The sequence below is a fragment of the Fringilla coelebs genome, assembly GCF_963513975.1.
Source record: "Fringilla coelebs genome assembly, chromosome: 3".
In the NCBI taxonomy this organism is placed as follows: Eukaryota; Metazoa; Chordata; class Aves; order Passeriformes; family Fringillidae; genus Fringilla; species Fringilla coelebs.
Window position 1 is genome coordinate 110,503,468 of NC_140030.1, and position 23,557 is coordinate 110,527,024.

General features: G+C 42.0%; 1 protein-coding gene across 2 annotated transcripts in view; it reads right to left on the minus strand.

The window, feature by feature from the left end:
* Window positions 1-1,385: 1,385 nt before the first annotated feature.
* EFEMP1 (EGF containing fibulin extracellular matrix protein 1) overlaps window positions 1,386-23,557 on the minus strand; it is a 45,468-nt gene continuing 23,296 nt past the window's right edge. For both annotated transcript variants that reach the window (XM_084203020.1, XM_084203021.1), the window contains exons 5-11: window positions 13,568-13,690; window positions 10,072-10,191; window positions 7,764-7,883; window positions 6,252-6,371; window positions 4,695-4,818; window positions 4,379-4,574; window positions 1,386-2,570 (exon numbers count right to left, since the gene is read on the minus strand). In XM_084203020.1, coding sequence (XP_084059146.1) covers window positions 2,412-2,570; window positions 4,379-4,574; window positions 4,695-4,818; window positions 6,252-6,371; window positions 7,764-7,883; window positions 10,072-10,191; window positions 13,568-13,690 — 962 coding nt within the window. In that variant the 3' untranslated portion in view covers window positions 1,386-2,411. The remainder of the gene's footprint in view (window positions 2,571-4,378; window positions 4,575-4,694; window positions 4,819-6,251; window positions 6,372-7,763; window positions 7,884-10,071; window positions 10,192-13,567; window positions 13,691-23,557) is intronic.

Consider the following 23,557-nt stretch of genomic DNA (forward strand, 5'->3'; position numbering starts at 1 on the left):
GACAACCTCTGGCACTTTGGGCTCTCAGTGGTCTGCTGGACACCTGGGTTTCGCAAACAGACAGGGAGCAGGGCAGTTGTGTATAAATAAAGTGGATAGAGCCAAGTATCCTGCACAGTGAGGTGTGAAGGACTGTGCAGGCTGAGGATGACTTGGGCACGTGTGTGAGGTGCAACTGCCTCTGCTGCTTCTGCCCTTTGAGAGGTGTGTAAATATTTTTATATATAGTGATCAATTTTGGGTTACTGTCAGATGAGCAGTTTTAAAAGGAAGGCTTGAAAGGGCTGTTGGTGAAACTGATATAAAAACTGGTTGAGTAAATCCTTGGCGCACAGCCTGGCAGCTTGGAAACTTCAGGGATGATCTGTGGTTCCTTAATTTGCTCCAGGGACCAGTCTGGTCCCCTTCAAGTCTGGGGTCTTAAGGAGGCAAAGCCACTTGAGCCTCTTCTGGGCACCTCTCAAGAGAGAATTGCCCATAAAAGCACCAAAACTGATTTTCTTGGAGTGGGCAATGCTGAGTTGCACAATTTGGAAGTTAAAAGCTGGCGCAAAAGAACAGCGCTGAGTTGGGGGTGGTGGGGGCTGCCTGAGGGACAGCACAGCTGGTGAGGACAGCCTACATTGAGAGACAAAGTTAGTTAAAGGATGTGTAGAGGTGAACTTGTGCCATTTTGCCATGGGAATTGCATGGAGGAGCAGGAGGCATCTTGCTCAGTGCTTGTGTGGAACGAGGGTCTGCCTTTCAGACAGAGTGGATTTGTAGCGATGAATGGGGAGGAAGGAGCTCCCTAGAAGCCAAACTCTGTAGCAGAGACTTTTCACCGTGGCACACCCCAGTTAAATCCCACTGCAGAGCAACTGGATTTGTCCTGTGAGCCCCTCCCTGGTGGGAGGGATGAGGAGTGCTGGGGGTCTCACCCCACTGCTTCAGGCCCCAGGCAGAGAATGTGACCCAGCACCAGCACGATTTCCTGGCCTGTGCTGCAGCCACGTGCTCCGAGCCTTTTGGCAGATGAAGTGTTTGTTTAAAGCCACAAATGACTTCCTGAAGGAATGATCATTGGATAATAGGGTCCTGCTCTGCCTGGGCAGGGGGATGTGTTGCCCTCAACCACAGCAGTTGTGGCCTGCTCTAAGTTTTGTTCTGGAGTGAACTTTTGCTGTCAGTAAAACTAAATCTCAGTAGGCAGCAGGCTCGTTCTTCTACAAAGGAATTGCGTTGTGAGTCTTCCAAGAACTCATCCTGTACAGGCTGAGATCTGGATCCCTCTGACTGTTCAGACCTCAACACGGCTTTGCCAACTCCCACAGTATGTGACAATAACAGCAGTAGTAACAAACTACCTCAAAAGAGACCAAATACAATATGGTAAGAGATCTTTATTAAAAATTTTGTACATCAAAGGATTAACTACTACATTTTAAACAAGAAATAAGATTTTACATATTACAAAAGATGTTATTAGTTCTGGAATTAGAAATAAATTTTATGAACACTGTACATGATACATCTGAGTTGTAAGAGCAAGCACAGGACCGAGTGCCTGAAAATGATATAACTTAATAAGAAAATGCACTCAATTCTTAGTATACAACATAATACTTCTGGAATATAGTATGTTAACTTCAGTCTGAAAATGCTGCCTCCCTCTGAGCAGTAACTACCAACAGTGTTCTCATGGACATTTGTGCCCTGCCTGGTGATTTCCCATTTGGAGTTTCTTTCTTTGTTGGAGGCATTTTCTTCCTATGGTCTATTTTTCTTGGAGAGAGAGTAATGTTATTCCATGGTATTGTTAACGCAATCTGCATACAAAAACCTGACGCAAAGCATTTCTCACAATGTCGCTTTACCTCCAACCCAGATTAGAAAAACCAACTGTGATAGCACATAAATGTCTACAGAAATAGATTTTTATTTACTGTTACCTTTTGTTACAAAGTAGTTAAAAATAAGAAATATATTTTAGCTTATCAGAAAACTGTTACTTTGTGTATCATTCGTACTACATAATTTTTTTTTTTGAGATTCAGTGTAGCTGCATTAGAATTTGAAATAAAAACAAAACAGAAGATCACTTTTAAATTGCGTGACCTGTTTGGCTAGGAAGGGTGTGTGAAGCTTTACAGGATAGTATGAACATACAGTTCTCATATAAAAGCATAGTATGTATCTAGTCCAAGGAAGGTAATAAAAAGATTTAAATCTTTATACAGAAAGTGACAATGCCCATGTTATACTATGGAACACATCTACTAATTTGGAATTACAAGTGTAACGTGCGAATAAGAGAGATCAGCTTACTAAACAAATTCTTTTAAAAAAGAGAGCAAAATCTATAAATAAAAATAGTAAGTGCTTTCTTTCGGGTAATATTCTTTGGCTGCGGCGCGGGGCTGCTGCGGGCACTAGAAGGCGTAGGGTCCCACGATGATGGTTAGCCGCAGCACCGAGCTCGTGCGGTAGTTCAGGCTGTTCACTGTCAGCATCTCCAGGTCCACGATGTGCTCCCTGGGGCCCGACAGGGACTTCACCAGCACCAGCATAGCGCTCACCGTGCTGGTTTGCTGCAACAACAACAGCACAGCCCGCCTCAGCGCAGCCCACGGCAACTCCCTGCTGCTGGGTCACTGCTCTGTCTCAGCACAGGCCTGCACCAGGCAAGGGCGCTTTTAACACTTCCAAAAGGCCGTGGCTAATCTCACACCTGGCTGTGCTGCAGGGAAAACCCCACCTGACTGAGGCCCACAGGAATAAACTGTGCTGCAGAATCTGTTCCTGGTTATGCTGACCCCCCCAGAGGATGTGGGAAGTGGTAATGTATCCCAAGATGGTCTTTGTTTTAACCCCATCTACCAGGTTTTAAAATAGAGAGAGAACAAGTGAAACAAGAGCCCTAATGTCTTTAACAGTGAGGTAGTTTGTTCGGTGAAGGGAAACTGAAAAGTCTGTCTTGTGGCTCATGCTCCAGAAGTTGTGCTGTCCTTGTAAATGCTGGGATTTATTGTTACTGCTGTGTGCCTACTGCTATCCCCATCTTGTTCTGCTTCAAAGCTCCTCTCCCAATCTGGGGTTACACTGCTGATTTGTCAAACAGTTTTGCCTTTTCCAGATGCTGATAAAAGGGTCAACTCCATCTCTCCCTTTGCCTGCTACAAATATTTTCTCCCTGTGTCACGTGAGTTTGGTGCACAGATGAATCCAATCCATCTGCTGCATCCAGGAGCCAGCTCAGCATTTTACTACAACTGTAGGAGTAACTTCCAAGTAAGCTTTTGTTTACCACAGTCCTCTGGCAGGAATAAACACGTGCTTCCTTATTTAAGGCCTGTGATTTCTTGTTGGGTGGCAACAGGAGGTGGGAATTGTTACTCCAAGAGTCAGTCTGAGGGCCACACTGGGGTCTAACCCAAGTGGGACCTGCAGTGATCTTGCTTTTATTTTAAGCAAGTAACTGTTTGTATTTTGGGGTTAGTTAGGAGGTTTTGATGTATAACCTGTAATCCAGTATTTTCCTCTGGATTTATGTCTCAAGAAATGATATATGGATGAGTAGTTACCTGCTCCCACCTTGGGTAAACATGGTGTAAATGGCAATACCACAGCTTGGTACACTTGTTGTACTATCAAAAGCCCATAATCTCCTGATTTGAAGGAAAATAACGAAACATTAAAACCTCCCAATTACTGTATTTCTGATAGAAGATTTTTGTGCTGAATCTGTTTTCCTGAGTGTAAAGCCACACATGAAGGAAGGATTTCCTGGGAATTTGTAAATATTATAGGGGTTCAAGAAAATGAGATTTCCTCCCAAAAAAACATATGCTTAAAAAGGTGTTCTAGACACTTCCATTTATGTTTATCTACTTGAATGTAGTCAACTAACAGGAAATACTGCTATCCCGAGTATTTTGAGCTTCCTTGGTTTTTCCTATGGGAAATAAAGGTTTAGTTATGTCTCAACACCAATGTAAGTTGGCCTGAGCTTACCTTGGGATGGGGCACAGATTTCTAGAATGCTGTTATTGATTTCTTATTTTGCAAAATAAGAAATGTAATTAATGTAATTGTACAAGGAGTCTTTGTATAATTGTGTCCTAAACAGATTTGAGGTGTTGGTACAAAGAGGGGAAGACAGGGAGTTATTTTGTGTGAATCTGACATGGGTGTCCCAGGATTGCTAAGTATTCCTGAGAGTTGGAGTCACAGTTTTGGGTTTTCAGATAGGAAAGTAAAAGGCTTGTTAAAAACTGAAAACCGAGCACACTTGGTAAGGAAGCACCAAAAAGCTGCTGAACTTTGGGGTGTTATGGAAGCCTTGTGGGGATCTTTGGGGTTGTCACAAGGATGGAGTCTGAGTGCCCCCAGTACTCACCCTCAGGTAGAACTCTCCGTTCTCGTTGCCAGACTTGATCCTGAAGGTGTTGATGGTATTGGGGTAGATGCTGGTGGCCTGGATCTGGAAGATGTCGGAGGGCACGGTCCTGTCGGAGCGGATGCTCATGTACTTGTACACCACCGAGTAGGGCAGCTCCCGGCAAATGGTGTTGGACACTGGGCACACGCAGCGGCTGCCACACAAACAGGGGGGAGAGCACAGCAAAAGGCATTAAAACACAATGTTCTGCTTCATTCCATCATGCCCCTTCCTCAGGATGAGCCTAAGCCACAAGATTTAATTTTTCCCTTACTTCTCCGAGGTAAGGACGTAGGGCTCTTGACAAGGATTTCTGGGGTAACAACGGAACCCTCCGTGGTAGTTCCAGCAGATTTCATCTTCTCTGCATTCATTAGTGGTCTCACACTCATTTATATCTAGGAGGAAGGAGGAGGGACTGTGTCAAAGCAGATGGAAACAGGTTGCTACAAAGGTGCTACAAAAACCTGCTTGTCTGTTGAAACCCATCAGCTTTCCATGTCCTTGTCTTTTCTGGGACCTGGCTATAAGGGGTTTCTCTGTGCAGAAGTGGAATAAACTTGCTTATTGGGAGTTAAGTGAGGCTGAATGTTTTTAGCTGACTGGAGATGCACATTAATCATATATAATACAACTGTGGAAGTGCTGTCAAGCTTATAATTAGCAAAGAATGATTTTACAGCCGAAGGTGTCCTGGAGACAGAGGACAAGGGTCTCAAGGAAGAATTGTGATTACCTGCCTTTTGTGGTTTCTCAGTTGTTATAACCTGGGTTTCATGGTTCTAAAGTGCTTCATTAATGGCTACATTTTCAGCAAAATAGCTTTAGAAGGAATAGTGAAAACTCATTTGTTGTGCAAGGTAGAGCTTCTTTTGCCTGAGAAAAGAACCCTGAAGGGAGATGGAGACTGTGAGCCTTGCACTGTATTAATGCTCCATTTCCTGTCAATGCCAGAGCCCCACTGTCTACCCACATGGTCTCCTAAATTTCATAAAGGCACAGAAGGGCTTTATCCAAATGTAATCTCTTGGAAGGCACAAACAGGTTTTTAGATGCTTAAATCAACCATCCCACAATGCTCAGTGTCAGCTGCTGTTCTTCAGAAGGAAAAGAAGTTAATCAGGATTTTGTAAGACAAAATACTGATAGTTATTTTCTCATGTTTTCTGGCACTAATTATCCCATCTCTTGATTTCTAAAAATATATTCTGTTCAATCTGGTTCTGCATTACAGAAGCAATAGTTCTTACACTTAGAATATTGCAGAACAATGTATTCTAAGAAGATGCAGGGACTTTTAGCATCACTGAGAAAAAAACCACAAACTTGAAAATCCTGGCATTAGGTGGCACCTGGCCAGAACATTTATTTTTCTACACACGAATTATCTAAGCTGCTGAAGGCTTGCATTTTTTTCTCCTTTATCAGAAGAAACATATCTTTAATTTTTACTGGGACTGGATTTAGGAATCTCTCTGAAAAGAAACATGATATAAAGCCATGTTTCATGTCTGTAAAAAATGACCTGGATTTATTCAGGGATGTTGATCTCAAATTTAGAGCCACTACCTTGACATCCAAGACAACCTTTACCTGAGGGCTGCAAAAACTGAAATTTTGTCCTAGTAATCCAAAGGACTTGGAGCTGGAGCAGAAGGATTCAAATGAGATTAGAAGATATTTAATGAATCATCAAGTGCTTTATCAACATATCTTCTGCTATCAGCACATTAATCCTGCTATGCAATACAACCATTTAGCTAGCAATCACCCTTAGCCTGAAGTGGTGTAAATAATGCAGGGCTGAGCCTGCCAAGGGGAAGGCACTTACCTTGGCATGTCCTGCCTCCTACTACCTGGTATCCTTCAGGGCACACACAGGAGAACTTCCCTGGCTCGTTGACACACTGGTACTGACATAAGTAACTTGAGGTTCTGCATTCATCAGTGTCTGCAGAGAGCCAAAGAGCTTTGTGTTATTGGCTTTTGAAATTTACCTTGTTGCAGAACTAAATATAATAGCTAATGCTTGGGAAAAAAATATCTAAAAAGAGCTATCCAAAACCTGAAATGTGCTGCTGAACACCTTAAGAACGGAAGGGTGAGCTCAGCTGGGATTTTATTACTAATCCTCCAAAAGAAGTGTGGATTTGAGGAAGCAGAAGCTAAATTAGACTTCAGAACAGGTTTGGGAAAATAACTCTTGAAATTGTGTATACTTGCAGTATTCCAAAATGTGATGACTTTGAGGAAAAAACCCACAGCTGTGAGATTAGTCAGTAAGGCAAAAATGTTGCCTTTGTACTTGTGCCCTGCGCTCATGGAGTAGCTCTCTGGGAAAGAGGGAAAAGTCTTTTTTTTTTTTTTGCTGTCTAATAATAATCAGTGGATACCATTCTCCTGCTTCTTTATCCTTGTGTATCCATCAGTCCCTCGTGAGGGAGGCTTGGTGTGAAACAGAGCTGAACAGTGTATGCCCTCAACAGGAAATGAATTTAAACCCATCAAGAGGAGGGGTTGGCTTGGAAAGCACAGACCTCCCTCCTCCTACCTCTGAGCTGAGCCCAGCTCTTGGGCTGGGCTCAGGGGTGTCCTTGGAGGCTGCATGCTTGCTGTTCCCTGTTCTGTTCAAATAGGATTAGGTTAAGCAGCTTGGCTTAGCAGAGGGAGCATCTGTAACAGCTCTTCCAGCTCACTGGGGAGGGCAGTGCTGAAACAGGGATCTCTCTGCCTTCAAGGCTGGTAGAAAGGATGTGGGCTCTAAGGCTGAGGTCATCATGTGTCCAAAAGGAGATTAGGGCACCCCTGTGGTGCCTCTGGCAGAGGAAATAAAGTGTTGATTGTGTAATCATACAGGAGGCATGCTGTTTGTGTACACAGGCTGCAAAGCACCTCAAAAGCCCATTTGTGGCCCCCTTAAAATCAGGAATTGGAGGTTTTGTTTTCAGAGGAGCCTAACAACACACAAAATTGCCCTTGTTTTTGGTGTGCATTCCTTTCCAATTCATTAAATGATCATCAGCATCAGACCACCCGCAATTCCAGGGAGTTTGTGCAATCAGGGTTCAGAAACCTTTCTTCCCACTTGGGATCAAGTGCAGCAATCTCTGTCCTGTTTTGCACTTTCTATAGAGAGACCCATTCCTACCTGTACCTGAAAGCAGCTGCAGCTACTCAGGTGTGAATTAACCTCCTTTGCACCATAAAAAATGAATATCTTAAGGGTTTTGGCTACAAACTCTACCCACAGAGTGTCTGTACTTCTATTTTGTCCCTTAGTTCCCAGGCTTCAGTGCAAACAAAAACAAAAAAAAATTGCTTTTCCAAGACAAAAAAGTCTCACCTTCACAGTTGATTCTGTCACTGCTTAGCTCAAAGCCTGGATTACACTGACAAATGAAAGAACCCAGGATATTGTAGCACTGCTGTGCACATGGGTTGTTGGCATCACATTCATTTATGTCTGAAAGGAAAAATGAGATTTTTCTTATGTAGGTGGTAATTAGGCTTGGTGGATTAGTCCTTAGGCTGGGCCTGTTGCTCAGCAGAAGCTCAGTTGGCTCTACCAACATAGATCTCTAGACACTGGAGCAATGTTAGATCTGTGCTTTACATTCCATGTAAAAACCAGTATTTTTCCAGGAATGAGAGTTATTCTAATGTGTGATGAATTCTCCCAAAAATGTTTAATGTGGCTATTAAGCTCCACATTCCAGCGCCTTTTTTTCAGGTATGAAATGCCAAGTCTCTATAAATAATTGATATAAGGAACACATACTGATAAGACCTCTCAGCATGCAGTGGTTAAGATTTATTTGAGCTATTTATTACTCTGAAAATTTGTTCTTTTAAATTCCATTGCAATTATAACATGAGCCTTTGAGGCCAGTAGAGTTCTGCAGAGCTCTAAGGCCTAGACCATATTGGGGGAAGGTATTTTTCTGTGCTGCATTTTCCATGGTGTTGCCCATCCCAAGAACATTTTGAGGACACTGGTATGAGAAGAGAAGCAATTTTTAATGGGAAGTTTATATAAGTGTAATCACCTCTGGAATCTATAGCCCTTGTTTGGCACAGACTGGTGATTAACTGCTGCTCCTGTCAGTTGGTGGATTTTAGTGTTTTCCCTTGTATTTCCATCCTGCATGTTTTCAATTCATGTTTGTGTTTATCAAATATCTCCATGAGCAAAGAGCTGTGCTTGGAGAAAAACCTTTGAGCTCATGGCTTATAAATGTCAGCAACACTGTAAATTTACAGATACACCTAAAAACTGACAAAGATGAGGCACTCAGAAAACTGAAACCAATGAAGAGGATATGAATTCTCTGCATAATGAACTTCCTAGTCCTGAAAATGAATGATAACAGGGAAAACTCATCACAAAGTCTTTTTTTTTTTCCTCTGAGTTCATTTCTGGCAGCAGTGCAAAGGATGTACATCATTCCTCCTCCAATATTACCAGGAGGAATGAATTTGGTGGCCAAAGCCCCAGTTGTGTTCATTTCCCAAGAAATATTGACCCATTTTCAATAGAGGCAGAAGTCGTGACACAAATGTAATAGCTACAGCTGTCAAGTGCTGCTGGGGCAGATGTGAGAGTTTGTTTTGATGCAGCAACCATCCATTCATAAATCTCCTCAAGCTTTGCTCCCCTTTATCTGGTAGAAATGTGCCTGATGAGGCTGGGAGGCTGGAAAGCCAGGAAAGGGAAGTTTGGTGACGTGCTGAAAGAATCCACCTTCCATTTGAGCCATGGAAAGGGACAAGCCAGTGACTTTTGTCACATGGTTCTGTTGTGTCCGTGGGCAATTTTTAAAATCCTATAATTTGGTGAGAACCAAGCAATTCCTGTCTCAGTGCAGAGCTGTGCAGTGTGCCAGGGTGCTTGATGAGGGTTGGCAATGCTTGGAAGGGATGGTGGGAGCTGGAAAATGCAGCCTGATTTTTCTACGTATATAATATAGATTTTATATACACAAATTACATCTATAAAGAGCTGACCATCTCCATCACCAGTCTCTTGATTTTTATAGCCATTCTCTCTATGCTTCTGCAGACAGAGTTACCTTTTATTATCACTTTCATCCTTCTAGAACAGATGTGATTTCAAACTGGACATCAGTCTTAAAGTTTTACTGTGCAGCTTCCCTTGGTGTTTTATTTCGAAGGGCAACATCACAGCTGAAAGGTCACTCTTAGCAACCCTTGTTTCAATTTCTAACTTTTTCTAGATATTCAAATGTGACCTAAAGACTTTCTTTACCATGTGCTGAGGGTAATTACCCTTAACTGCAGAGGTATAGTATTGATTCCTTTGATTCCCAGTTCTGGCCTGTGTTATGTGAACTGGGAATAATATCAGAAAATAATGAAGCAGAACTGAAAGAACAATTCAATCTAGGATTAAATGCTGAATACAAGGTTTTAGGTGTTTCTTGGAAGTCTTCCATGCCAACAAAATAACAGACATTCAAGAAAACTCTAAATTTTTCTCCAGCCCTCCTGTAACTCTCGACTCACTCACGGAAGAGCCTCTCAGTGCAGTCTTTTCCTGGTTGGTGTTGATTTCCTTTCAGTTTGTGTGTGGCAGGTATTTGCTGGTGTCTGTGTGTCTGGGGGGCTGCTGGGGAGTCCTCAGCAGTCCTTACCTACGCAGGTGTGGTTGTTGGATGCCAGCTGGAAGCCAGCGTTGCACTGGCAGTAGTAGGAGCCGGGCGTGTTCACGCAGCGGTGGTGGCAGTACGGGGGCAGCGTGCACTCGTCGATGTCTGGGGCACCAAAAAACACCAGTTAGTTCACATGGAAGCACAGCACTTTCCTGCTGCTCTCGTGTCTGAGGAAAGTTAATTGCACTTGGTTAAAAGCAGGAGGAAAGCTTATGTGAGCTGGGCACTGCTTCCGTGGATATTACAAGATACACTTGAACTTTTCCTGTAAGTGACCGTTTTGTAACAAGCTTTTATGCTCCTTGTCTTCAATGTGTGTTCCAACTTTATTTTATTGACTCAGTCCTGCAGTAGTGCTTGGTCTGGTTTATTTTGTATAGGTAAAACTCTGTGCTTTGTTCAGCTTTCCCTGATCCCTCAGGATCAGACATGGTGCTGACCAACAGAGCCAATGTGGCTTGGAGCTCATTTTCCCAAAAACTCGCATGCAGCATTCCTGGCACGTACTAAATCTTTTCAGCTCCTTTAAGAACAGTCCAGATTTTCTGTGCAAGTATAAGGGAATGGCAAGGATAGAGAATTAATGGACCTGAAAAGGAAGCAGGTGGTTGTGCTTGCACAGGGATCCCCTGACCTCCCCAAAGGTTTCCCATTGCACCCATTCCGCTGGCTGCCTGTGGTGGATCCCTTCCCACCCAGCAGCACCACACCTGGCTGTGCATCTCGGGCACCGAGAGCCTTCCGCAGCCTCTCCTTGCATTTGCAGGAGCAGTCTGCCTTTCCAAGAGTCAGCATTCCTGCTGTGCGTCGGAGCAGAGCTTTCACCTGCCTGCCACACAGAACGTGCACCACCCCATTCCCTTACCCCTCTGCATTTTAAAAGGCTTCCCTGCACTCTGGGGGAGAGAGTGGTTTTCGCTTTGCCTGGAAAACATGTTTTACTATTCTGTTATCGTGTGTGTGTGTGCAGTGGCTGCCTTGAGCTGTGGTGGCTGGAGCTCAGTGAAGAAACCCAACGCTGTGCTCTGGGCTTGTACACAATGGGACATTTCAAAGGATCAACACTCACACAAATCAGAGCAGTATTCACTGGACAATGAAAGGCACTTCCCACATCCATGCCAGATCTTGCATTTCCTACCTCCAGCTGTTTCCACCATAGATGTGTTTAAAAAGAGGCCAAGGCTTTTTTTTTTTTTTTAATATAATGAGGAAAGTGTTTGTTTTAATATCAAGTGAAAAAATAATCTTTAGAAGTTAACTCTTTGTGAAATTTAGGGCTGAACTTAGTGGAGTGTTTTGGATGATTCTGAATGAAAAGGCTTCTGCTGGAAAATTCCTGGCTATCCATACAGTAGCAATTGTCACTGTAACTCTTGTTGCAGGGAGAAATTTGGAAGTGGAAATGGAATAAATTTAGGAGGCACAGTAAATTTCCATCCTTGACTTTTACAGGACTAAGCTCTTATAAGTAACTTTAAAAAAATAAGATTATACATATGAGCAATGCTTTGATACATTTATACACATAAATGCTTTCAGGATCTGGCTCTTATTCAGTGGGAATTTTCCTTGTGGGATTAGGCACATCAGCTCTGGGCAGATCTAAGGGCTGAGATTCATCTCATCAATTGGGCCAAATCTGTTTGAAGTGATGCTGGAAAACAATTCATTCTCCCTGCAGTCATGTATTTCAGAAAATACTCATTTGCCAAGATGTGAACAAGCAAATTAAAAAAAAAAAATTAGAAAAAAAGTCAGAAATTGTTAGTGAATTTAGATTAAAATCAACCAATTGTTAAAAATGTCTCTTTTTCTCCTTCTACCTTCAAGCCAAAATAGTCTGGAAAAATTTCTTTCAAATTTGAGAAACATTTCCTCCCATATGGAGAACCTCTATCAAGATCTGGCCCCAAGAACATTTTCTGGCTAAGCTGTTATAAAATCCCTAAAGACAGACTTTATTCTGAAATGCTGACAGTACTAACTGTTGGGATGTACTTGTAATTTAGGTCAGTGTGTAATATGTAACACAGGTGTTATTCTTGGTTTTGACCTAAATAGGAGAAGGGAAATTTCACTTTCCAGACCTCTTCACAGATAGATTTAGATGCATAAATATGTTCACATTTAGGTATAAAGGTCCATCACTCCCATTTCTTCTCACTTCTGTCCTGTTTCCTGACTTTCATTTAGGACCCTGGGTCTTGATATCAGAAATGCAGTTGCATGGCAGTAATATAATTTGCCTGCTATATAAAAAATCCAAATAAACTCCAGATATTAAAAAAAAATAAATGCATGACCTTCCAAAGCTATTTATCTACCTACATTCCAAATTAGTCATCCTACTCCTGCACAGAGAACTGAGAAAAATCAGATACACCTGTGTTTACACCAATCTGACAGTCTGAGGCCTGATCTATGTCTCTTAGGAAAGAGATAAGATTTTTTATTCTTATTATTTCTACAGCCCTTGGATTGGAATCCTGAAGAAAGGACCATGCTCAGAAACTGAAGTTATTCTAGGTGTGTACTAAAATCATCTCAGTTTCTTACCTATGGCCTTGGCAAAAAGAGATTAAGAAAAAAAAAAAATTAAGAATAAAAATTCTAAAATTCTTAGACACTTTGAAATACAGGATCCCTAGAAGAGGAAAAATCCCAACATCAAATGCTTTTCTCCTAAGCTGCATAAAGCCAGGGCAGTGTATTAGAGGAGGCTGTCTTGAATATCACCTCCTGATGTGTAGCTGTGACTCTCTTCCTTCATAGTTGTTTTTTATTATCTGACAAACCCAAGGCTTATGGCTGGAGTGGTTCTAAAAGCAATTTATCCATTGCAATGGTGATTAAAGAGGTGTCAAATGCCGGAACAGGGGGATGGCACTTTGGCCTGATGTCCCCACCTGAGGCTGGGACAGGAGAGACGTGGTGTTTGCCCTGCACTTGGATTTAATTCCATGCTATGCTTGCATGGCTCCCAAGGGTGCCAACAGCTTATGTTGGCATGGAGAATAAAGCCTGGTGGGTTTTAGAGGCTGCAGCTCTCCTGTACCTGCATTCAGAGTTTCCATCTCTTTCATTTGTGCTCAGAAAGCAAAGTCCTGGAGCAGGGCTGGGGGAGGGAGCGCTGTGCCCCACGGAGCTGGAGCTGAATCTCAGGGGAAGGTGTGCTTTGCTGCCATCAGGGACTGGGGGTGGTCTCTGGGACAGCGGGCAATGCCCCAACACAAACAATCACACAGTGGGAGCTATTAGCAGAACTCAGCTTGTAAACTCCAAGCGTTGATTATCCTAAAAATAGCTCCTCTTCCCATGTTTTAGTGATTAATTACTGTGGTAAAGTGACTATTCCATTGCATTCCAAAGTGAAACAGCTGTTTCACACCACACATACCTATCTGCTTTATGACCAATATGAAGTTTGCAATTGTAGATAATGAAAGAAAACCATTGAATGGAAAGCAGCACTTACCAACACACTGCTCCCCTCGTTTCTGGTAGCCTGGAAGGCACTGGCAGCTGAAGGAGCCTCTTAAATTGACACACACTTGGTCAGCTCTGCAAGTGTGGGTTCCAGTTGCACATTCATCTATATCTTTATAAAAAAGAAAACAAGTGCAATATTAGTCATTCCATTTACTTAAAGTATTTAGCCTGTGGAAAAGCTTTACACATCTTCAAGCTACCTACGAGTGCAGACAGAAAAGTTCAGGTGCACTCCCAAGCTGTGTCATCTCAACACTTGCAGCTATCAGAAATCTGGTAATGTTTTAATTCTCATAAACTGCCTTTGTAGATATTTTCAGATATGGTTATTTGAAACATTTGTTTGTCAAATACCATTAATATTTTGTACTTGTCAGTCTAGAATTTTCTGTGAACTTCTTGCAGCTTCATCATATTTGAATCATTTGCCTGTTCTGTTTTGCTTTGTTTTTTTTCCCACGCTGGCTGGATGTTTCATGCTGAATTACTCCAGAAAATTTCAGCAAATGTAGTTCAGCTCTTTCTCAAGGAGAGGAGTTAGAAATATGTTGTTTTGCTGGTACTAAAAGGACTCTGCTGATCTCTTGCATGGTTCCCGTGCTCCATGCTTTGGACAGGGACTTGGAACTTGGTATGTGGTGGCCTTTTCATCAGGAAGAGATCTGCCTCTTGTCATTCCCATGAAAATTCTCCTAATTCAGTCAATCTGTTCAAGTCTCTGGAAACGGTTTATGTATGTTTGTATTTGCTCAGTACTGCTAAAACTGCAAGTTCTAGCCCGATGCTTTTCAGAGTAATTCAGGCAGCTTTTAGTTTGCACTCAATGCAGGTTTATACAAGTATAAAAACTGCATTTTCATTTTGCCTGCTCATTATGACTGCTGGAGGTACTTAATTATAATTAAACTGCATGTGCTGACAAATGAATTACAATTTGCTTTCTCATCTGAACATCCAAAACGTTGGAGAGCTTTTCATTGTAACATGACACAGTACAGTGAGATGACTTTTTAATTTTGGCATCGTATGCGATTTGGAGACTCTAGGCTAAATAAACAAATTCCTTAAAACTTATGATCTCTAGTTTACAAATCTCAGCTGACCTCTCTATTTGTATAGGCACTGGGGATGTTAGAACATCACCAGTGGCAGATTCTGGGTGGTGCTTTGGAAAAAATGATGGATTCTTTCTCATAACAAATGAAAACAATTTTGACCACAAGATTCAATAAAAAATAAACCATCAACAGTTTGAGCTAATTCTCAGCATTTACCCTCTCCCCAAATGTCCAAATATTTTACATACATCTTCCCTTTATTGTACAGGGAAGCTAAAGGCCTCTTGTGTTAGGCTGCTCTTTGCATTTCTGCACAGTGTCAGTCCTGAAGCTGCTGTGCTGGTGCAGGATTTGCTGAGCTCATTGTTGTGTCCTGACACTACAAAGCACATTCCCAGGTGTGAAGACGACTTTTGGGTCTGGCTACCTCCTGCCACCCCAACACCAGGCAGCTCAAGGCAAGTCTTTGCAGGGACCTCATGAGCTTTGTATTCCCAGTTCCTACAAAAGCTGGAAATAAAATACTTGTACAATTCCAATCCTTTTTGTTGCAGACTGTGCCGGAACAAAGAAGGTTCATTTGATCTTTAGGAGCCTCATATATGAGTAAACATGAAGTTGCTTTTTAAGATGGATTAGTTAAAATGCATTGAATAATAAGCTACTCAAGCTAAAATGATTCATAGATTTACTTCTGTACTCATGGTTTTTGGCTGTTCCTGATGGTAAGTTCAGCTGGACAGAAAAACAATTATTGCCTGCTTGCTGCTTCCCCATCTGGAAACCCTTGGAGGGTTTTGATGTTCTGGCCAAGATCTGGGTTTGTAAAAGGTGTGGGAAGTGAGGGAGCCTCCTGCCTTCCCTAGGGAAGGGTGGTAAGGTTGCCATGCTTGGGTCTGCTCCCACCTGTGCAGGGAAATCCATGCTGGTAGAGCAAGGCTGGTGGCCTAAAGGTTGTGTTTGAAGGAAATAGGGTGGGAGGAGAGCAGCAGGCACCTGGAAAGGTTTCAGTGCTGGGATCTCCAGTATTGCAGTAGTTACAGATGTGTCCTACTGCTGTGACTGATACAGGGGTGAGGAAGTGAGCGAGGATTTCTGTGCTGAAAGCGGAGCCAAATGTGGATTGGGTTGGTGCAATCCCTGAGCAGCCCAGCCCTCGTGGAGTATGGGAAGGAGCTCTGGTGGATTTAGCAGTGATGCTGCAGCTCTGCCTGTAAGTGAGGCCAGAGAGGAGGCTCCAGCTCTTGGCAATCAGTGTGACCCAGATCACTGTACATTACAGAAATAGTCTGTTTCCTAGCTGTCCAGAGAGTTACTGGAGAAACAGAGGTGTGGGAGTCATCAGAGGGAAGCAACAGCAACATTGGAGTTTCCTTGGCATGTGGCAGAGCAGCTCCATTTCTCTCTGAGGTGGCAGAGGCAGAGTTATCTATTTACCAAGGCACACCTACTTCTCTGCCCATGGGAAGTGGCACCATCCCACACTGGGGACTGGGGATTATTCTGGGATTCCCACATTGTGTTTGTGGCCCTTGAGTGGCTAGGTTATCTATCTGCAGTTCTTTAGCATCTGACCAAACTCAAGTTTCCAGATTGTTTTCTCAGTTATGTCCCCCTGTAGGGAAATCATTCACTCCCAGGTCTTTGTTTCATTGTTGAAATCAGACTTTTCCAATCCATGAAATTCCTAGATTTTCCATGACTCTTACCGTGCCCTCTGACCTGACAGTGATTTTGAGGTTCCATCAAATCCTGCTTTTAGTTTGTATCAAATATGGGAAACACATGATCTTCCCTAAATTCTACCACCTCATTCCATTTGATGTTTCTTGACAGAATCCCTAGGCTTAAGTGGGAACAGTAAATGAGGCATTGGGAATCCAAACTGTTGGTTTCTGCCTGGTGCAGACACTCATGGCCATGATTTGGTTTCTGAGAAGACACTGCAATCTGGGGCAAGGGTGTGATATGGGAACATCACAGAGCTCACCAGCTCTGATCCTGAGAGCAAGATAAATTTGTCTGACCTTTCCTCTCTAGCACGAAAGTTTAATAACGTGTTACGTGCATGTGTATTTATAATAATTAAAAAAAATTAAAACAAGGCTCTCCACTGCACACGCTTGTCCCTCTGGGGAGAGGGTGAGAGAACAAACATGTGACAGATGTTTGTCATGTTGCTTAATGCACTACTGGAAAGCACTCAAGATACCACAGTGATGAGTGCAGTATAAGAAACAGATCTAGAAAGAAAATATGGGGCTTTTACAAGCTCATTCTTGAGCATCTTTCCTCTACATCCTCTTTTTCCAAATTTAGTGTTATCATGATAAAGTTCACCTCCAGAACTGTTTCAGCAGCTCATTCCATAGCTGAGGCTTCTGCCTTAAGCAAATATCTTGCCTGATAAAACACCTGAAAACACTCCCAAATCCTTCCTCATCGACTTTGTTTAAATTTCATTTCTAGATGTTGTACAAGCATTTGTTTGTCTAGGTAAGCCACATAAATTACACCAGTAACTAGTAATGAAAGTGATCTTCTCTTTCTTTTTTAATTTGTTTTCTAATCTCACTAACATTTCTAAAGGTTGTGCTGTTCACATAAACAAGGGCTGTAAGTTTGTATTAGTTAGTTAAAAAGCCTGAATGGTGTTTGATTATTGATGCATGCAACCTGTGAAATACAGGTTAATTCTTAAATTCACCGTATCTCTGAGTCTGAGTGATGAGGTTCTCAGATTTTTATTTCCAGACAGTTTTCCTCTGGACAGTTACATCCTGTGTAGGTGGAAAAATTCCTTTGAAATAGTCTGTGTGTCTTTAACAATCCTTTTGCAGATCAATCTTAGAAATGGAGCTGGGTTACCTGCAGGGTCTTGATCACTGTAATAACTGAACTGAGGGAATTATGTAGTCTTTCATTAGGCTATCCAAAATCAAACTTATTAAGGGATTTATTTGTACTTTGGTTAGAAAAACTATTTGCAAAATGGATTCAGATTGAGTACGTTAATTTCTGTCTGTTGCTTTTAAGTGTTACATCCAGAATAGTACACTGGAAAGATGGGACAGCTCTGAAGTTGAGGATTTGAGAAGTCCAGAATTCAGGTTCTCTGAACACTTTGAGTTCAGATCCATAAAGCATCATAACAGAGTCTTTAATCTCTCTGTTTTTCCTGCAGCCTTGTGCTTGGGCAAACCTTCCTGTGCCCCAGAATGGGTTTTGTGGTGTGGGGCTTTATCAAGTTGCTGTATAAAATCCTTAAATTGAAGTCAAGGGCAGTCTAAGGAGAAGTGGGGCAGAAACACAACAATTAGGGACACCATGTCTCAATTAAGTGACATGTGAGCTCCGCTGCTCCTCTAGAAATTTGAGTGTAAGTCCTCAACTGTGCTGTGGTAAATAGGGCCTTCAGAGCCCGCTGACTCACCCTGATGTAAATACTGCCTTTGCAGCCATTTCCAGGGCTGTTCTAGAAAGCTCCTTGTGTGAGACTGTGCCGTCCAGAACTCTCTGTGAGTTAAGAGAATGCTCTGAGTTGCACAGGCAAGTGTCTGAGGTTTGCAGGGTGCTACAGCCATGGTGTGAGAGCCATGGAGGGCAGGGGAGCTCACTCCTGTATTCCTTCAAAATATAAATCAGCTTGCATTTCATAGTTTCAATTCCACAGGCCTCACTAATGGCTATACCCAGTGATTCCCTCATTTTCCAAAAATGTGCCCGCACTGCCTCCTGAAGTGATTTGCACAATTCTGTCCCTCCACTGCTGACTTTGGCAGCCTGCTCTGTATTTCAACCACCAGTTGTGTACAAAAAATTTTGCCTGACCTGCTTTTTAGCTATAGCTTTCCCTAACCCTCGAGTATGGCTCCCTCTTTTAGAGGCAGTTTTCTGCTTCTCTCCTTCACTTCATTCTCTCAGGCTCTTATCTAGATCCTTAAAATTTTCTTGCTAGTCTCCCTTTCTCAGCTCCAGCCCTGGCTCTGTTCCCTTCCCGCTGTGACTCACTTTTCCCAAACCCCCTGACTCATGCTGCTCACTCACTTATGCAACAGCTTAATCTCTGCAATTTGCTTCGTATCATTAGAAGCAGCACATAAAACCAGGAGATGCATTTCACCAGGGCTTTGGACTTTTAGAGGAAAAATGCTATCCACATCCACCTTCATCTTATTTAAGCCACTTGAAGCTTTTCTTCTTTCCAGCACATACCTGTATGTTGTGCTCAGAGCTGGAGAAATGTTTTCTTAACTAACTCAAGTGTGTCTTGCTCCTGTGACTGAAGTGTTCAGCTTCTTGCTGGCTCTCAAAATATTGCAATTTCTTACAGCATCTTCTTGCTCTCTGTGTACATCTTCCTCTGTCCAAACAAAGTGTTTCCAGGCTGCTTTTCTCTACCCTGGTCCATAGCAACCTTAATATTCCACCACATAAAAAAGAAGGCTCTTAAATATTTTTTGGGATTGAAACTCTTATTTCTGTCCCCACTGAGGAGCATCAGTGGAGCAGTTCCTGAATGATTAATAGAAATCCAAATCTGTGATGGTCCCACTGATGTCACTGTTGCACTTGTTATGGGCTGCAGTGAACCTGTTCTCAATTTGTTTTGAATGTAAACCATAAATATTTTACTTAATGGGTTTAAATTTTTTGAGTTCTCAGTGTGAGTGAGGCCAGAAAATGACTTGGTCTATTTTTCTAATGGATTCATCTGAAGAGCAAACATCAGCTCCCACGTCAGCAATGGCACCAGACAGTCTGATATCAGACACACAGTGATCTGCACGGGGCTGCAGCATCACTGACAATTTACTTAACCTCAGGGTTCTGTCAAAACTTTCCCTTTCTGACCACTTCATTAAGTTCTATTCTGTCTGTAAGATGTTTTATGCTGGCATCTTTCAGAAAGAACCACCTGAAGATAACACACTTGGAGAAATTAGACCTCTACAGTTCATCCATGAGTATGGGCTTATTTTATTTGACCAAATTAAGTATTCTGTCCCTTATTTATGTTCCTTATATTGTTCTTGCAACTGAAGCCAGGCTCACTGCTATGTAGTTTCCTGGATCCTCCCTGATCCTTTCTTACACATAGGAACAACATTAGCAACCTCCAAATTCCCTGGTTCCCTCCCCAGCCTTAGCAAGCTATCAACAATTTCTGTCAAAGGCTTTTCTATTTCCCTTGCTACTTCCTTCAACATTTGCAATGTTATTCATCTGGGCTGGATGCCCAGACAGCTTTTAACTCATTGGTGTTGGGAGATTGTGCTTTGTGGTGGTAGAGCCCAGCATAAGATCTGTTACATAACATCAGGGCAGGAGGCAGCAGGGATGAAATATCTTGAGAAATTTCCCATTCCTGCAGTGGCAAAACCTGCTAATGAAGAGTCCTTCTGTCCAAGTGCTGTCACTTTCCAGTGGTGTCATGAGGGACCCTCTCTAATTCTTCACAGCTCTGCAGCAGCCTGAAGCCTCCCCCTTTTTTGCTGGTTTTTCCTTTTTAAATTTTCCTTTGCCCTTTCATGTGAAGTATATTGGCCCGATTGCCCTGGTAACAAGTTTTCACAGTTGAGCGAAGGTAACCTGCACAAATACTTGTTTGCACAGGAAAAAGAGATGTGAGAGCCAAGACCTACGTTTAAAGCAAATAGGTGAGGTAGAATGTTTAAATTAATGAGATTTTCCTGAAAAACTGAGCTGCGTTTCGTATGCTGAAACGTTTCCCCTCTCCCATTTGAGAGCGCAGCAAAGCAAGTTCCTTGTGGATTCATCTCCTCCTGCTCCTGGGGGTCATGGCAGAACACAAGAGAAGCAAAGCATTGATGTGGTAAATCTGGTAAATTGATGTGGTAAATGTGCAAAAAGAGAATTGAATGCACCTCAACTCATTGTGTGATTTTTGTATTTGGACTGCAAAAGTGTCCAGAGCAACCTCTGTGGATTTGGGCAAGTTACTCAAGCACAGAGATTCCAGGAATAGGAAGGTACAGGAAAAGCATCCTTCTATTAAAAGGCCAGAGTTAACAAGCTGGCCTAAGTGAGCCTGCCCTGCAGTTTTCTGTCACAATTATCTATTGTCTCTGCTATGTCCAAAGCAAATTGACTTATCACCCAGAACAGCTCAATAAAGGAGGGGAACCAAGGCTGTCAGCACTAGAACATCTCCCACGTGCTTGTGAGAGGCAGGCAGCTGAGAAGGGAGAAAAAAAATGAATGAAGCTTTGAACTGATGCATTTGAAAATGCTTTTCTTCCTTTCTCCTGCTCTTTCCCTCTGTGTGAGATGCTCCTTCCCCCTCCAGCACGCACCAAGCACTCTGGGAGGTGCATTGCACACAGGAAATGGCTCCCAGTTCCAAGATCCTTTGGAATTAGGTGGATATTAGATGGATACCTCATTATCTAACCACAGCCACAGTGAATTAAATGAACATGCCACGTAAAACATGGGTAACACAGGAATGAAAATGATCACTGCAAGTGAGAGTGGTATGGCTGATACGGTGTCAGTCTGAGGCCACAGGGCCACAAACTTCCCAAAAGGATTTCCCATCCAATGTTAGTTACTTCAATGTGTATGGCTAAAATAAGAACGTGGACAATAATGTGTCCTTGTGTTTAAAGTTTCTCAAAGGGAAGAGCTCTTTAATCCCCCATTAGAAGACCACATTGTTAACCATTAGTCTTTCCACTCATCAAAAAGAAAAGTATTCCATGCTTTTGATGGATTCATTTAAAATTTGTGTCATTGGCTTTATTTTTGCTGGAGCCATAAATGGAGTCATTACAATCCCCTAATTCAGAGAAATGTATCTGCAAGTCTCTGAGTGCTTCAAAACATGAGTTGTCATAATGGTAAACTTTTTGATTTACATTCTGCAATAGCTTATTTTTACTTTCAGTAGAGTATTTCCTGCTGTTGCTTTCTTGTGATTTTATGCTAGAGGTCTAACAACTTGTGCTTTTTGGTTCATGCCTGCCCAAGTGGGGATCACCCACCCATGATGACCAATACACTTGGACTGTGCTCAAAAACAACAAGGGTGGATGAAACTATTCCATTATTGCAGATGAAAGAGTTCTCCCCGACATCTGGCATATCATCTTCAAAACTGATATGGAACACTTCCATAAATTCAGCTTAACGTTGTTTTTGTGAGTGTTCCAAAGTATTTTTAACATGAAGAAATAGCATGCAAACTAATTTCCTATTTGAAAGTAAATGTCTTGTTCTTATTTCTAATTCACACAGTTATTAAAAAAGTAAAAAATAAAAGAGGATGTTCACTTAACTTGAAACATACTGGTTTGTTTACTTAAGTTAATGGAAAAGCTAGTCAGTGTTTGATGTAAAGCTGCCCCCTTGCTTGAAAGAAAACCAAACAACTGCTTATGAATTATGAATATCTCCTAATACTTTCCAGAATTATCTGAAGGATGTATTTTTTTCTTAATTACGTACATTTGAAAGTTCCAAGTTCCCTCTTCATTTCCATTTTGTTTATTTCTCTCCTTGGAAACCTCGTAAGCATTTTCCTTTAGCTAGGCTTGACTGAACAAAATATCACTGCTACAACCTGTAATATTGGGGAAATCAAGGCCTGAAAGCTCATTGTGGTTTTTAATTAGGAAGTTGAAGCTCATTAAAGCTTTGCAAGCATTTTCACAGCACTTGCACTGGCAGCTGCTGGATCCCTGCAAAGGAAAATATAAATATCTACCCAAAAAGTGAGTTCAGGGCACACTTCAAAAATCAACTTTCATTCTGAGACAGCTCAGAAAACAGCTCCTGCAAAAAATGTTGATTATCTTGTATGCTGGCATGCCTTCCACTGGTTTAGTCCCAGTCAGAAGTACAGAACCTGATTTTGGGGGTTTTTTGGTAGTGGATGTGTTGCTGATCAGAGCAGCTCTGCTGACACAGGAAACAAGGAACCTTTAGAAGGAACTTCAGATGTAGGACAAGTGACTTAGACTATTTTATATGAGCCCAATTTTATCAATACCATCTCATTCCCCTTCAGCTTTTGCAGGCTGAATGAGCCTTTTTAGGAATTCCAGTTTCCAAGCTGAGAACATTTAAGTTCAAGCTGAGTTCAATAGCAAGTCTCCAAAGGAGAGGGCTTATCTAAATGATGATATTGTTTTTAGCACTAATCATCCTATCTGTTGGCAGTACCAACACGCTGCAATCTCCACAGCTCCCCACGTAAATAAGCAGATTCCTGATGCTGTTCCAGCTTCAGAAATGCCTTTGAAGGCATTATTTAGTTCTGAATTTTTCCTATGTGGTTATGTGGTACTTTTAGCATGTGGCTGGATGTACCCACAGATGCCTTGTTTTGAAGAAATGTATCTAAAACCTATTTAAAGTGTTATTGGCAGGCACTGGGCTGTGAAATAGAAACGGTTAAAAGAAATTCTCACTTTCACGCCTCCTACAGCTTCTGAATGATAGAAGAGTAAAAGCAAACTATGGAAATAGTACTTAAAAAAAGACACATCAGTTGATTTGGTCCAAAATATACTCTAGGGATGGGAGGGGACTGGAAGAGCTGGGATAGAAAAACACAATGTTCAGGTTGCACAGTTCAAGTGAAGTGAAAGGGTGTGCAGAAGTTAAGGTTTCTGTGGCAATATAAATTTGACTATGCCAAAAACAAGCAGTGTTAGCTCTGATCTAACAAAACCATAAGGAACTGGATCTTATAAATTTTTGTCTGTTTTTCCCTAAGAATTCTTATTAACTGCTTCCTCCTTAGAACTTAAGTGGAAAATTCAATTTTCCATGTAATTCTTCACATGAAGAGGGCTTAAAATTGAGTTTGAAGTTTTAAAAATTCTTTGTTTGCAAGAGAATAGATACAAGAGGCGAAGCCAGGCAGGATCAAAAGCGAGGCAGAGGCACCA